The sequence below is a fragment of the Oncorhynchus masou genome, chromosome 8 (genome assembly GCF_036934945.1).
Source record: "Oncorhynchus masou masou isolate Uvic2021 chromosome 8, UVic_Omas_1.1, whole genome shotgun sequence".
NCBI lineage: Eukaryota > Metazoa > Chordata > Actinopteri > Salmoniformes > Salmonidae > Oncorhynchus > Oncorhynchus masou.
Genome location: NC_088219.1, coordinates 1,966,096 through 1,982,332, shown reverse-complemented (window position 1 = coordinate 1,982,332; position 16,237 = coordinate 1,966,096). Strand labels below are relative to the sequence as shown.

The 16,237-nt window shown below is 43.3% G+C and overlaps 1 protein-coding gene across 1 annotated transcript in view; it reads left to right on the top strand.

Moving 5' to 3' along the window:
- LOC135543991 (thrombospondin type-1 domain-containing protein 1) overlaps positions 1-16,237 on the top strand; it is a 51,192-nt gene that overhangs the window by 17,954 nt on the left and 17,001 nt on the right. Inside the window, 3 exon segments of the mRNA XM_064971305.1 lie at positions 3,722-3,916; positions 4,494-4,714; positions 4,849-5,060. Coding sequence (XP_064827377.1) covers positions 3,722-3,916; positions 4,494-4,714; positions 4,849-5,060 — 628 coding nt within the window.

Genomic DNA, 16,237 nt, shown 5'->3' with positions numbered 1-16,237 from the left:
ACACACACACAGTGGGGCAAAAAAGTATTTAGTCAGCCACCAATTGTGCAAGTTCTCCCAATTAAAAATATGAGAGAGGCCTGTAATTTCCATCATAGGTACACTTCAACTATGACAGACAAAATGAGAAAAAAAATCCAGAAAATCACATTGTAGGATTTTTTATGGATTTTTCCACTATAACCACGAGGCTACCTGCCTCCCCTCCACTCTAACCACTAGGCTACCTGCCGCCCCTCCACTCTAACCATTAGGCTACCTGCCGCCCCTCCACTCTAACCACTAGGCTACCTGCCTCCCCTCCACTCTAACCACTAGACTACCTGCTGCCCCTCCACTCTAACCACTAGACTACCTGTCTCCCCTCCACTCTAACCACTAGGATACCTGCCTCCCCTCCACTCTAACCACTAGGCTACCTGCCTCCTCTCACTCTAACCACTAGGCTACCTACCCCCTCTACACTCTAACCACTAGGCTACCTGCCTCCTCTCACTCTAACCACTAGGCTACCTGCCTCCTCTCACTCTAACCACTAGACTACCTGCCTCCTCTCACTCTAACCACTAGGCTACCTGCCGCCCCTCCACTCTAACCACTAGGCTACCTGCCACATATGTACATACATATATTACACATATATATTTTAATTTTATTTTAGAATTTTTTGTCTACTTAGACATTACAGTATTTTGTGTAGACCATTGAAAATAAAATAAAGTACAATTAAATCCATTTTAATCCCAATTTGTAACGCAACAAAATCTGGAACAAGTCAAGTGATGAGACTTTTTGAAGGCACATGCACACAACAAAGTTGATTTCTATAAATACACACTTTAAAAAAAAATCTCTGTTCTCTTTGTTCCTCTTGCTATTGAGCTTTGTCCCAATTGGTACCCTATTCCCTATGGGGTCCTGGTCAAAAGTAGTGCACTACATAGGGAATAGGGTGCCAATAGGCACATACATTATTAGTATGAAGGTCAACCAAACCCATTCAAACCTGCTGAGAGAGGAAAGACCACTGGGACAGGAAATAAAGGGAGAGAGAGAGAGAGAGAGGGGAAGGGAGAGAGGGGAAGGGAGAGAGAGAGGGGAAGGGGGAGAGGGGAAGGGAGAGAGAGAGGGGAAGGGAGAGAGTTGGAGAGAGGGGAAGGGAGAGAGGGAGAGGGGAAGGGAGAGAGGGGAAGGGAGAGAGGGAGAGAGGGGAAGGGAGAGAGGGAGAGAGGGGAAGGGAGAGAGGGCTAGAGGGGAAGGGAGAGAGGGCTAGAGGGGAAGGGAGAGAGGGCTAGAGGGGAAGGGAGAGAGGGAGAGAAGGGAAGGGAGAGAGGGAGAGAAGGGAAGGGAGAGAGAGGGAGGAGAGAGAGTGGGGAAGGGAGAGAGGGAGAGAGAGAGGGGAAGGAGAGAGAGAGGGGAAGGGAGAGAGAGAGGGGAAGGGAGAGAGAGAGGGGAAGGGAGAGAGAGAGGGGAAGGGAGAGTTGGGGAAGGGAGAGAGAGAGGGAAGGGAGAGAGAGAGAGGGGAAGGGAGAGAGGGAGAGAGGGAGTATGGGAAGGGAGAGAGGGGAAGGGAGAGTGGGAGAGAGGGGAAGGGAGAGAGGGAGAGAGGGGAAGGGAGAGAGGGCTAGAGGGGAAGGGAGAGAGGGCTAGAGGGGAAGGGAGAGAGGGAGAGAAGGGAAGGGAGAGAGAGAGGGAGGGAGAGAGAGTGGGGAAGGGAGAGAGGAGAGAGAGAGGAGAAGGGAGAGAGAGAGAGAGAGAGAGAGAGAGAGGGGAAGGGAGAGAGGGAGAGAAGGGAAGGGAGAGAGAGAGGGAGGGAGAGAGAGTGGGGAAGGGAGAGAGGGGAAGGGAGAGAGGGAGAGAAGGGAAGGGAGAGAGAGAGGGAGGGAGAGAGAGTGGGGAAGGGAGAGAGGGAGTGTTGAAGAGATGGAGGGAGATGGTTGAAGGGAGGGGCAGTCTGTTCCTCCACCCTCTTCCCTTTGTAGGGTGTGACAGGATGTGACCTATACACAGTGGCATTCACACATCACAATGCCACTGCAGCCCTGTACTACAAAGATACAGAGAGAGACGGACAGAAACAGAGAGAGACACAGAGACAGGCAGAGAGAGACACATAGACAGGCAGAGAGAGACATAGACAGGCAGAGAGAGAGACATAGACAGGCAGAGAGAGACACATAGACAGGCAGAGAGAGAGACACATAGACAGGCAGAGAGAGACACATAGACAGGCAGAGAGAGAGAGACACAGACACATAGACAGGCAGAGAGAGAGACACATAGACAGGCAGAGAGAGACACATAGACAGGCAGAGAGAGAGACACATAGACAGGCAGAGAGAGAGACACATAGACAGGCAGAGAGAGAGACACATAGACAGGCAGAGAGAGAGACACATAGACAGGCAGAGAGAGAGAGACACATAGACAGGCAGAGAGAGAGACACACAGATACACAGACAGGCAGAGAGAGAGACACATAGACAGGCAGAGAGAGAGACACAGATACACAGACAGGCAGAGAGAGAGACACATAGACAGGCAGAGAGAGAGAGACACAGAGACAGGCAGAGAGAGAGACACACAGATACACAGACAGGCAGAGAGAGAGACACATAGACAGGCAGAGATAGAGACACAGAGACAGGTAGAGAGAGAGACACATAGACAGGCAGAGAGAGAGACACATAGACAGGCAGAGAGAGAGACACAGAGACAGGTAGAGAGAGAGACACATAGACAGGCAGAGAGAGAGACACAGAGACAGGTAGAGAGAGAGACACATAGACAGGCAGAGAGAGAGACACATAGACAGGCAGAGAGAGAGACACACAGATACACAGACAGGCAGAGAGAGAGACACATAGACAGGCAGAGAGAGAGACACATAGACAGGCAGAGAGAGAGACACAGAGACAGGTAGAGAGAGAGACACATAGACAGGCAGAGAGAGAGACGCATAGACAGGCAGAGAGAGAGACACAGAGACAGGCAGAGAGAGAGAGACACAGATACACAGACAGGCAGAGAGAGAGAGACACATAGACAGGCAGAGAGAGAGAGACACAGAGACAGGCAGAGAGAGAGACACACAGATACACAGACAGGCAGAGAGAGACACATAGACAGGCAGAGAGAGAGACACAGAGACAGGTAGAGAGAGAGACACAGAGACAGGCAGAGAGAGAGAGACACAGATACACAGACAGGCAGAGAGAGAGACACATAGACAGGCAGAGAGAGAGACAGTGGCAGACAGAGACCTAGAGAGGCGGACAGAGACCTAGAGAGGCGGACAGAGACCTAGAGAGGCGGACAGAGACCTAGAGAGGCGGACAGAGACCTAGAGAGGCGGACAGAGACCTAGAGAGGCGGACAGAGACCTAGACAGGCGGACAGAGACCTAGACAGGCGGACAGAGACCTAGAGAGGCAGACAGAGACCTAGAGAGGCAGACAGAGACCTGAGAGGCAGACAGAGACCTAGACAGGCGGACAGAGACCTAGAGAGGCGGACAGAGACCTAGAGAGGCGGACAGAGACCTAGACAGGCGGACAGAGACCTAGACAGGCGGACAGAGACCTAGAGAGGCGGACAGAGAACGAGACAAACACAGAGATACCATAATTGATGAAATGGACTAAAATCTACATGATTTTTCTTACTGTCTACCTAACTACCTACTATTGAAATAAATCTGCCCCCTTCTCTGATTGTATAGCAATGGCTGGCCTCCACCTGTGGCCCTCCGTCCATGTTGCACTTAGTAACAGCAGTGTGTTCCTCAACTACGACACCACAGACCACAACGCTTCCTCCGACATCCGGAACATGACCCTAACTCTGGTTGACACGGAAACTAACGCCACCCTGCTCACCAGAACCCTGCCAGCCAACCAATCAGAGGGGAGATTAGGTTAGTGCTCTGGTTTCTACTTGGTCTAACGACATTTTCTGTAGACACAACTTGTCGCGTTCAAATTGTCTACAGACAATGTCGTTAGATGAAACCAGCCTTTCCTTTTTTACTGCAAAGAGCCGTGTATTTAGTGAGGACATTGAGGTTTCTCCATTATGATGCATTTAAATGAAACTACATTTCATGGCAGCCATGTTGGCTCCCCATGGGCAATATTGACCAATAGCAGTTCACTGAATTTTCTGAATTTGTACAAGATTCCAAATTTTTGTCATGAATGGATAAATACAATGCTGAAAGCGATAACATTTCATTCATTCTAAAAGCTGGCTAAACTCTCTAAATACTGTATATGTGCTCTGTTGTAGGAAACATTTCATTCATTCTAAAAGCTGGCTAAACTCTCTAAATATTGTATATGTGCTCTGTTGTAGGAAACATTTCATTCATTCTAAAAGCTGGCTAAACTCTCTAAATACTGTATATGTGCTCTGTTGTTGGAAACATTTCATTGAACTATGTACACTACGCTGTATCCCATATTACATATCACTTTGATCTGACTTGATTTTAGAATTCAACTGCTCCTGCTTCCTGTACGCTGGAACATTCCGCTTCTGCCTGGAGCAGATTGGCTACGCAACCGCCAATGCTAACGCTAGCGTAACGGATAGAGATTGGAATGGTGTTGTTACTACTACTGCCACCTGGTGGTGGAGCTCTGCGCTTCAGGTGGAGTGGCCAACCTTTCACATTGCCGTGGACCGAGCCAGCAACCAGTCAGGATCCTTCCAGGTGAGGAGAGGGTCTGTATGTGTGGATGGTTGTTAAACTTAATGATAGCCGCTACACAATAGCTGCTATTTATCACGTTAGGTATCATTTCAAGTGAGCCACTGTCTAACCCTCATCCCCTTTGCCCCTCCCAGGTGGGGATCTCGACCAATGAGCTGTTCAAGTCCTGCTCCTCTGGCCTTGGTTCCGCCCTCTTCCTGGAGGTCAGTTACCTGGAGTTCAACCAGATTGGTCGAAATAGCATCGACAAGGTCCGCGCCCGCACCCGGCACCCAATCAAAGAGCTGCATTCTCAGACGGTGGATCTGTTGTGTGCATTTCATTTCACAGAGCGAGACTTCATCAGGTACACTGTTGTTTTACCATCGTAAAATATATATATATGAAGGACTGGGGCAGTTTATTGGATAGAGAGTGTTTGGCTGCGTTTACACATGCAGCGCAATTCAGATCCCCCAGGTCTTTTAACCAATCAGATCTCCTTTTGGATTAGTCTCTCCCTTGGATTAGTCTCCTGTTGATTAGTCTCTCTCCTTTTGATTAGTCTCTCTCCATTTGGATTAGTCTCTCTCCTTTTGGATTAGTCTCTATCCTTTTGGATTAGTCTCCTGTTGATTAGTCTCTCTCCTGTTGGATTAGTCTCTCTCCTGTGGATTAGTCTCTATCCTGTTGGATTAGTCTCTCTCCTGTTGGATTAGTCTCTCTCTTGTTGATTAGTCTCTCTCCTGTGGATTAGTCTCTCTCTTATTGATTAGTCTCTCTTGTGGATTAGTCTCTCTCCTTTTGGATTAGTCTCTCCTGTTGGATTAGTCTCTCTTTTTGGATTAGTCTCTCTCCTGTTGGATTAGTCTCTCTCCTGTTGGATTAGTCTCTCTCCTGTTGATTAGTATCTCTCCTGTTGATTAGTCTCTCTCTTGTTGATTAGTCTCTCTCCTTTTGGATTAGTCTCTCCTTTTGGATTAGTCTCTCTCCTTTTGATTAGTCTCTCCCCTTTTGATTAGTCTCTCTGCTGTTGGATTAGTCTCTCTCCTGTTGGATTAGTCTCTCTCCTTTCGGATTAGTCTCTCTCCTTCTGGATTAGTCTCCTGTTGATTAGTCTCTCTCCTTTTGGATTAGTCTCTCCCCTTTTGATTAGTCTCTCTCCTGTTGGATTAGTCTCTCTCCTGTTGATTAGTCTCTCACCCTTTGGATTAGTCTCTCTCCTTCTGGATTAGTCTCCTGTTGATTAGTCTCTCCCCTTTTGATTAGTCTCTCCCCTTTTGATTAATCTCTCTCCTTTTGGATTCGTGTCTCTCCTGTTGATTAGTCTCTCTCCTTTTGGATTAGTCTCCTTTTGATTTGTCTCTCTCCTTTTGGATTAGTCTCTCTCCTGTGGATTAGTCTCTCTCCTGTTGGATTAGTCTCTCTCTTGTTGATTAGTCTCTCTTGTGGATTAGTCTCTCTCCTTTTGGATTAGTCTCTCCTGTTGGATTAGTCTCTCTTTTTGGATTAGTCTCTCTCCTGTTGATTAGTCTCTCTCCTGTTGGATTAGTCTCTCTCCTGTTGGATTAGTCTCTCTCCTGTTGATTAGTCTCTCTCTTGTTGATTAGTCTCTCTCCTGTTGGATTAGTCTCTCCTTTTGGATTAGTCTCTCTCCTGTTGATTAGTCTCTCTCCTTTTGGATTAGTCTCTCTCCTTTTGATTAGTCTCTCTCCTGTTTGATTAGTCTCTCTCCGTTTGATTAGTATCTCTCCTTTTGGATTAGTCTCTCCCCTTTTGATTAGTCTCTCTGCTGTTGGATTAGTCTCTCTCCTGTTGGATTAGTCTCTCTCCTTCTGGATTAGTCTCCTGTTGATTAGTCTCTCTCCTTTTGGATTAGTCTCCTTTTGATTAGTCTCTCTGCTGTTGGATTAGTCTCTCTCCTGTTGGATTAGTCTCTCTCCTTCTGGATTAGTCTCCTGTTGATTAGTCTCTCTCCTTTTGGATTAGTCTCCTTTTGATTAGTCTCTCTCCTGTTGGATTAGGCTCTCTCCTGTTGGATTAGTCTCTCTCCTGTTGATTAGTCTCTCACCCTTTGGATTAGTCTCTCTCCTTCTGGATTAGTCTCCTGTTGATTAGTCTCTCCCCTTTTGATTAGTCTCTCCCCTTTTGATTAATCTCTCTCCTTTTGGATTCGTGTCTCTCCTGTTGATTAGTCTCTCTCCTTTTGGATTAGTCTCCTTTTGATTTGTCTCTCTCCTTTTGGATTAGTCTCTCTCCTGTGGATTAGTCTCTCTCCTGTTGGATTAGTCTCTATCCTGTTGGATTAGTCTCTCTCCTGTTGGATTAGTCTCTCTCTTGTTGATTAGTCTCTCTCCTGTGGATTAGTCTCTCTCTTATTGATTAGTCTCTCTTGTGGATTAGTCTCTCTCCTTTTGGATTAGTCTCTCCTGTTGGATTAGTCTCTCTTTTTGGATTAGTCTCTCTCCTGTTGATTAGTCTCTCTCCTGTTGGATTAGTCTCTCTCCTGTTGATTAGTATCTCTCCTGTTGATTAGTCTCTCTCTTGTTGATTAGTCTCTCTCCTGTTGGATTAGTCTCTCCTTTTGGATTAGTCTCTCTCCTGTTGATTAGTCTCTCTCCTTTTGGATTAGTCTCTCTCCTTTTGATTAGTCTCTCTCCTGTTTGATTAGTCTCTCTCCGTTTGATTAGTATCTCTCCTTTTGGATTAGTCTCTCCCCTTTTGATTAGTCTCTCTGCTGTTGGATTAGTCTCTCTCCTGTTGGATTAGTCTCTCTCCTTCTGGATTAGTCTCCTGTTGATTAGTCTCTCTCCTTTTGGATTAGTCTCCTTTTGATTAGTCTCTCTCCTTTTGGATTAGTCTCTCCCCTTTTGATTAGTCTCTCTCCTGTTGGATTAGGCTCTCTCCTGTTGGATTAGTCTCTCTCCTGTTGATTAGTCTCTCACCCTTTGGATTAGTCTCTCTCCTTCTGGATTAGTCTCCTGTTGATTAGTCTCTCCCCTTTTGATTAGTCTCTCCCCTTTTGATTAATCTCTCTCCTTTTGGATTAGTGTCTCTCCTGTTGATTAGTCTCTCTCCTTTTGGATTAGTCTCCTTTTGATTTGTCTCTCTCCTTTTGGATTAGTCTCTCCTTTTGGATGAGTCTCTCTCCTTTTGGATTATTCTCTCCCTTGGATTAGTCCGCTGTTGATTAGTCTCTCTCCTTTTGGATTAGTCTCTCCCTTGGATTAGTCTCCTTTTGGATTAGTCTCTCTCCTTTTGGATTAGTCTCTCTCCTTTTGGATTAGTCTCTCCCTGGGATTAGTCTCCTGTTGATTAGTCTCTCTCCTTTTGGATTAGTCTCTCTCCTTTTGGATTAGTCTCCCTCCTTTTTCATTAGTCTCTCTCCTTTTGATTAGTCTCTCTCCTTTTGGATGAGTAACTCTCCATTTGGATTAGTCTCTCTCCTTTTGGATTAGTCTCCTGTCGATTAGTCTCTCTCCTGTGGATTAGTCTCTCTCCTTTTGGATTAGTCTCTCCTTTTTCATTAGTTTCTCTCCTTTTGGATTAGTCTCTCTCCTTTTGATTAGTCTCTCTCCTTTTGGATGAGTCACTCTCCTTTTGGATTAGTCTCTCCTCTCTCCTTTTGGACGAGACACTCTCCTTTTGGATTAGTCTCTCTCCTTTTGGATTAGTCTCTCTCCTTTTGGATGAGTCACTCTCCTTTTGGATTAGTCTCTCTCCTTTTGGATTAGTCTCTCTCCTTTTGGATGAGTCACTCTCCTTTTGGATTAGTCTCTCTCCTTTTGGACGAGACACTCTCCTTTTGGATTAGTCTCTCTCCTTTTGGATGAGTCACTCTCCTTTTGCATTAGTCTCTCTCCTTTTGGATTAGTCTCTCCTTTTGAATTAGTCTCTCTCCTTTTGGATTAGTCTCTCTCCTTTTGGATTAGTCTCTCTCCTTTTGATTAGTCTCTGTCCTTTTGATTAGTCTCTCTCCTTTTGGATTAGTCTCTCTCCTTTTGATTAGTCTCTGTCCTTTTGATTAGTCTCTCTCCTTTTGGATTAGTCTCTCTCCTTTTGGATTAGTCTCCTTTTGGATGAGTCACTCTCCTTTTGGATTAGTCTCTCTCCTTTTGGATTAGTCTCTCCTTTTGAATTAGTCTCTCTCCTTTTGGATTAGTCTCTCTCCTTTTGATTAGTCTCTGTCCTTTTGATTAGTCTCTCTCCTTTTGGATTAGTCTCTCTCCTTTTGGATTAGTCTCTCTCCTTTTGGATGAGTCTCTCTCCTTTTGGATGAGTCACTCTCCTTTTGGATGAGTCACTCTCCTTTTGGATGAGTCACTCTCCTTTTGGATGAGTCACTCTCCTTTTGGATGAGTCTCTCTCCTTTTGATTAGTCTCTCTCCTTTTCGATTAGTCTCCCTCCTTTTCGATTAGTCTCCTGTTGGATTAGTCTCTCCTTTTGGATTAGTCTCTCTCCTGTTGGATTAGTCTCTCCTTTTGGATTAGTCTCTCTCCTTTTGGATGAGTCTCTCTCCTGTTGGATTAGTCTCTCTCCTGTTGGATTAGTCTCTCTCCTTTTGGATTAGTCTCTCTCCTGTTGATTAGTCTCTCTCCTTTTGGATTAGTCTCTCTCCTTTTGGATTAGTCTCCTTTTGATTAGTCTCTCTCCTTTTGGATTAGTCTCCTTTTGATTAGTCTCTCTCATGTTGGATTAGTCTCTCCCTTGGATTAGTATCCTGTTGATTAGTCTCTCTCCTGTTGGATTAGTCTCTCTCCTTTTGCATTAGTCTCTCTCCTTTTGCATTAGTCTCTCTCATGTTGGACTATTCTCTCTCCTTTTGATTAGTCTCTCTCCTTTTGCATTAGTCTCTCTCATGTTGGATTAGTCTCTCTCCTTTTGGATTAGTCTCTCTCCTTTTGGATTAGTCTCTCTCCTTTTGATTAGTCTCTCTCCTTTTGATTAGTCTCTCTCCTTTTGATTAGTCTCTCTCCTTTTGATTAGTCTCTCTCCTTTTGGATTAGTCTCTCTCCTTTTGGATTAGTCTCTCCCTGGGATTAGTCTCCTGTTGATTAGTCTCTCTCCTTTTGGATTAGTCTCTCTCCTTTTGGATTAGTCTCCCTCCTTTTTCATTAGTCTCTCTCCTTTTGATTAGTCTCTCTCCTTTTGGATGAGTCACTCTCCTTTTGGATTAGTCTCTCTCCTTTTGGATTAGTCTCCTGTCGATTAGTCTCTCTCCTGTGGATTAGTCTCTCTCCTTTTGGATTAGTCTCTCTCCTTTTTCATTAGTTTCTCTCCTTTTGGATTAGTCTCTCTCCTTTTGATTAGTCTCTCTCCTTTTGGATGAGTCACTCTCCTTTTGGATTAGTCTCTCCTCTCTCCTTTTGGACGAGACACTCTCCTTTTGGATTAGTCTCTCTCCTTTTGGATTAGTCTCTCTCCTTTTGATTAGTCTCTCTCCTTTTGATTAGTCTCTCTCCTTTTGCATTAGTCTCTCTCCTTTTGATTAGTCTCTCTCCTTTTGGATTAGTCTCTCTCCTTTTGGATTAGTCTCTCCCTGGGATTAGTCTCCTGTTGATTAGTCTCTCTCCTTTTGGATTAGTCTCTCTCCTTTTGGATTAGTCTCCCTCCTTTTTCATTAGTCTCTCTCCTTTTGATTAGTCTCTCTCCTTTTGGATGAGTCACTCTCCTTTTGGATTAGTCTCTCTCCTTTTGGATTAGTCTCCTGTCGATTAGTCTCTCTCCTGTGGATTAGTCTCTCTCCTTTTGGATTAGTCTCTCTCCTTTTTCATTAGTTTCTCTCCTTTTGGATTAGTCTCTCTCCTTTTGATTAGTCTCTCTCCTTTTGGATGAGTCACTCTCCTTTTGGATTAGTCTCTCCTCTCTCCTTTTGGACGAGACACTCTCCTTTTGGATTAGTCTCTCCTTTTGGATTAGTCTCTCTCCTTTTGATTAGTCTCTCTCCTTTTGATTAGTCTCTCTCCTTTTGCATTAGTCTCTCTCCTTTTGATTAGTCTCTCTCCTTTTGGATTAGTCTCTCTCCTTTTGGATTAGTCTCTCCTGGGATTAGTCTCCTGTTGATTAGTCTCTCTCCTTTTGGATTAGTCTCTCTCCTTTTGGATTAGTCTCCTCCTTTTTCATTAGTCTCTCTCCTTTTGATTAGTCTCTCTCCTTTTGGATGAGTCACTCTCCTTTTGGATTAGTCTCTCTCCTTTTGGATTAGTCTCCTGTCGATTAGTCTCTCTCCTGTGGATTAGTCTCTCTCCTTTTGGATTAGTCTCTCTCCTTTTTCATTAGTTTCTCTCCTTTTGGATTAGTCTCTCTCCTTTTGATTAGTCTCTCTCCTTTTGGATGAGTCACTCTCCTTTTGGATTAGTCTCTCCTCTCTCCTTTTGGACGAGACACTCTCCTTTTGGATTAGTCTCTCTCCTTTTGGACGAGACACTCTCCTTTTGGATTAGTCTCTCTCCTTTTGGATGAGTCACTCTCCTTTTGGATTAGTCTCTCTCCTTTTGGACGAGACACTCTCCTTTTGGATTAGTCTCTCTCCTTTTGGATGAGTCACTCTCCTTTTGCATTAGTCTCTCTCCTTTTGGATTAGTCTCTCCTTTTGAATTAGTCTCTCTCCTTTTGGATTAGTCTCTCTCCTTTTGATTAGTCTCTGTCCTTTTGGATGAGTCACTCCCTTGGATTAGTATCCTGTTGATTAGTCTCTCTCCTGTTGGATTAGTCTCTCTCCTTTTGCATTAGTCTCTCTCATGTTGGATTAGTCTCTCTCATGTTGGATTATTCTCTCTCCTTTTGATTAGTCTCTCTCCTTTTGCATTAGTCTCTCTCCTTTTGGATTAGTCTCTCTCCTTTTGGATTAGTCTCTCTCCTTTTGATTAGTCTCTCTCCTTTTGCATTAGTCTCTCTCATGTTGGATTAGTCTCTCCTTTTGGATTAGTCTCTCTCCTTTTGGATTAGTCTCTCTCCTTTTGATTAGTCTCTCTCCTTTTGATTAGTCTCTCTCCTTTTGCATTAGTCTCTCTCCTTTTGATTAGTCTCTCTCCTTTTGGATTAGTCTCTCTCCTTTTGGATTAGTCTCTGTCCTTTTGATTAGTCTCTCTCCTTTTGATTAGTCTCTCTCCTTTTGGACGAGACACTCTCCTTTTGGATGAGTCTCTATCCTTTTGGATTAGTCTCTCTCCTTTTCGATTAGTCTCCCTCCTTTTCGATTAGTCTCCTTTTGGATTAGTCTCTCTCCTGTTGGATTAGTCTCTCTCCTGTTGGATTAGTCTCTCTCCTGTTGGATTAGTCTCTCTCCTGTTGGATTAGTCTCTCCTGTGGATTAGTCTCTCTCCTTCTGGATTAGTCTCCTATTGATTAGTCTCTCTCCTTTTGGATTAGTCTCCTTTTGATTAGTCTCTCTCATGTTAGATTAGTCTCTCTCATTTTGGATTAGTCTCTCCCTTGGATTAGTATCCTGTTGATTAGTCTCTCTCCTGTTGGATTAGTCTCTCTCCTTTTGCATTAGTCTCTCTCATGTTGGATTAGTCTCTCTCATGTTGGATTATTCTCTCTCCTTTTGATTAGTCTCTCTCCTTTTGCATTAGTCTCTCTCATGTTGGATTAGTCTCTCTCCTTTTGATTAGTCTCTCTCCTTTTGGATTAGTCTCTCTCCTTTTGATTAGTCTCTCTCCTTTTGATTAGTCTCTCTCCTTTTGATTAGTCTCTCTCCTTTTGCATTAGTCTCTCTCCTTTTGATTAGTCTCTCTCCTTTTGGATTAGTCTCTCTCCTTTTGGATTAGTCTCTGTCCTTTTGATTAGTCTCTCTCCTTTTGATTAGTCTCTCTCCTTTTGGACGAGACACTCTCCTTTTGGATGAGTCACTCTCCTTTTGATTAGTCTCTCTCCTTTTCGATTAGTCTCCCTCCTTTTCGATTAGTCTCCTTTTGGATTAGTCTCTCTCCTGTTGGATTAGTCTCTCTCCTGTTGGATTAGTCTCTCTCCTGTTGGATTAGTCTCTCTCCTGTTGGATTAGTCTCTCTCCTGTTGGATTAGTCTCTCCCTTGGATTAGTATCCTGTTGATTAGTCTCTCTCCTGTTGGATTAGTCTCTCTCCTTTTGCATTAGTCTCTCTCATGTTGGATTAGTCTCTCTCATGTTGGATTATTCTCTCTCCTTTTGATTAGTCTCTCTCCTTTTGCATTAGTCTCTCTCATGTTGGATTAGTCTCTCTCCTTTTGATTAGTCTCTCTCCTTTTGGATTAGTCTCTCTCCTTTTGATTAGTCTCTCTCCTTTTGATTAGTCTCTCTCCTTTTGCATTAGTCTCTCTCATGTTGGATTAGTCTCTCTCCTTTTGGATTAGTCTCTCTCCTTTTGGATTAGTCTCTCTCCTTTTGGATTAGTCTCTGTCCTTTTGATTAGTCTCTCTCCTTTTGATTAGTCTCTCTCCTTTTGGACGAGACACTCTCCTTTTGGATTAGTCACTCTCCTTTTGGATTAGTCACTCACCTTTTGGATGAGTCTCTCTCCTTTTGGATGAGTCTCTCTCCTTTTGGATGAGTCTCTCTCCTTTTGGATTAGTCTCTCTCCTTTTGGATTAGTCTCTCTCCTTTTGGATTAGTCTCTCTCCTGTTGGATTAGTCTCTCTCCTGTTGGATTAGTCTCTCTCCTGTTGGATTAGTCTCTCCTTTTGGATTAGTCTCTCTCCTTTTGGATTAGTCTCTCTCCTGTTGGATTAGTCTCTCTCCTGTTGGATTAGTCTCTCTCCTGTTGGATTAGTCTCTCTCCTGTTGATTAGTCTCTCTCCTTTTGGATTAGTCTCTCTCCTTCTGGATTAGTTTCCTATTGATTAGTCTCTCTCCTTTTGGATTAGTCTCCTTTTGATTAGTCTCTCTCCTTTTGGATTAGTCTCTCCTTTTGGATTAGTCTCTCTCCTTTTGATTAGTCTCTCTCCTTTTGCATTAGTCTCTCTCATGTTGGATTAGTCTCTCTCCTTTTGGATTAGTCTCTCTCCTTTTGATTAGTCTCTCTCCTTTTGATTAGTCTCTCTCCTTTTGCATTAGTCTCTCTCATGTTGGATTAGTCTCTCTCCTTTTAGATTAGTCTCTCTCCTTTTGGATTAGTCTCTGTCCTTTTGATTAGTCTCTCTCCTTTTGATTAGTCTCTCTCCTTTTGGATCAGTCTCTCTTCTTTTGATTAGACTCTCTCCTGTTGGATTAGTCTCTCTCCTGTTGGATTAGTCTCTCTCCTTTTGGATTAGTGTCTCTCCTGTTGATTAGTCTCTCTCCTTTTGGATTTGTCTCTCTCCTTCTGGATTAGTCTCCTATTGATTAGTCTCTCCTTTTGGATTAGTCTCCTTTTGATTAGTCTCTCTCCTTTTGGATTAGTCTCCTTTTGATTAGTCTTTCTCATGTTAGATTAGTCTCTCTCATTTTGGATTAGTCTCTCCCTTGGATTAGTATCCTGTTGATTAGTCTCTCTCCTGTTGGATTAGTCTCTCTCCTTTTGCATTAGTCTCTCTCCTTTTGCATTAGTCTCTCTCATGTTGGATTAGTCTCTCTCATGTTGGATTATTCTCTCTCTTTTTGATTAGTCTCTCTCCTTTTGCATTAGTCTCTCTCATGTTGGATTAGTCTCTCTCCTTTTGATTAGTCTCTCTCCTTTTGCATTAGTCTCTCTCATGTTGGATTAGTCTCTCTCCTTTTGGATTAGTCTCTCTCCTTTTGATTAGTCTCTCTCCTTTTGATTAGTCTCTCTCCTTTTGATTAGTCTCTCTCCTTTTGATTAGTCTCTCTCCTTTTGCATTAGTCTCTCTCATGTTGGATTAGTCTCTCTCCTTTTAGATTAGTCTCTCTCCTTTTGGATTAGTCTCTGTCCTTTTGATTAGTCTCTCTCCTTTTGATTAGACTCTCTCCTGTTGGATTAGTCTCTCTCCTGTTGGATTAGTCTCTCTCCTTTTGGATTAGTGTCTCTCCTGTTGATTAGTCTCTCTCCTTTTGGATTTGTCTCTCTCCTTCTGGATTAGTCTCCTATTGATTAGTCTCTCTCCTTTTGGATTAGTCTCCTTTTGATTAGTCTCTCTCCTTTTGGATTAGTCTCCTTTTGATTAGTCTCTCTCATGTTAGATTAGTCTCTCTCATTTTGGATTAGTCTCTCCCTTGGATTAGTATCCTGTTGATTAGTCTCTCTCCTGTTGGATTAGTCTCTCTCCTTTTGCATTAGTCTCTCTCCTTTTGCATTAGTCTCTCTCATGTTGGATTAGTCTCTCTCATGTTGGATTATTCTCTCTCTTTTTGATTAGTCTTTCTCCTTTTGCATTAGTCTCTCTCATGTTGGATTAGTCTCTCTCCTTTTGGATTAGTCTCTCTCCTTTTGGATTAGTCTCTCTCCTTTTGGATTAGTCTCTCTCCTTTTGATTAGTCTCTCTCCTTTTGATTAGTCTCTCTCCTTTTGGATTAGTCTCCTTTTGATTAGTCTCTCTCATGTTAGATTAGTCTCTCTCATTTTGGATTAGTCTCTCACTTGGATTAGTATCCTGTTGATTAGTCTCTCTCCTGTTGGATTAGTCTCTCTCCTTTTGCATTAGTCTCTCTCCTTTTGCATTAGTCTCTCTCATGTTGGATTAGTCTCTCTCATGTTGGATTATTCTCTCTCTTTTTGATTAGTCTTTCTCCTTTTGCATTAGTCTCTCTCATGTTGGATTAGTCTCTCTCCTTTTGGATTAGTCTCTCTCCTTTTGGATTAGTCTCTCTCCTTTTGGATTAGTCTCTCTCCTTTTGGATTAGTCTCTCTCCTTTTGATTAGTCTCTCTCCTTTTGATTAGTCTCTCTCCTTTTGCATTAGTCTCTCTCATGTTGGATTAGTCTCTCTCCTTTTAGATTAGTCTCTCTCCTTTTGGATTAGTCTCTGTCCTTTTGATTAGTCTCTCTCCTTTTGATTAGTCTCTCTCCTTTTGGATCAGTCTCTCTTCTTTTGATTAGTCTCTCTCATGTTGGATTATTCTCTCTCTTTTTGATTAGTCTTTCTCCTTTTGCATTAGTCTCTCTCATGTTGGATTAGTCTCTCTCCTTTTGGATTAGTCTCTCTCCTTTTGGATTAGTCTCTCTCCTTTTGGATTAGTCTCTCTCCTTTTGGATTAGTCTCTCTCCTTTTGATTAGTCTCTCTCCTTTTGATTAGTCTCTCTCCTTTTGCATTAGTCTCTGTCATGTTGGATTAGTCTCTCTCTTTTTAGATTAGTCTCTCTCCTTTTGGATTAGTCTCTGTCCTTTTGATTAGTCTCTCTCCTTTTGATTAGTCTCTCTCCTTTTGGATCAGTCTCTCTTCTTTTGATTAGACTCTCTCCTGTTGGATTAGTCTCTCTCCTGTTGGATTAGACTCTCTCCTTTTGGATTAGTCTCTCTCTTTTTGATTAGTCTTTCTCCTTTTGCATTAGTCTCTCTCATGTTGGATTAGTCTCTCTCCTTTTGGATTAGTCTCTCTCCTTTTGGATTAGTCTCTCTCCTTTTGGATTAGTCTCTCTCCTTTTGATTAGTCTCTCTCCTTTTGATTAGTCTCTCTCCTTTTGGATTAGTC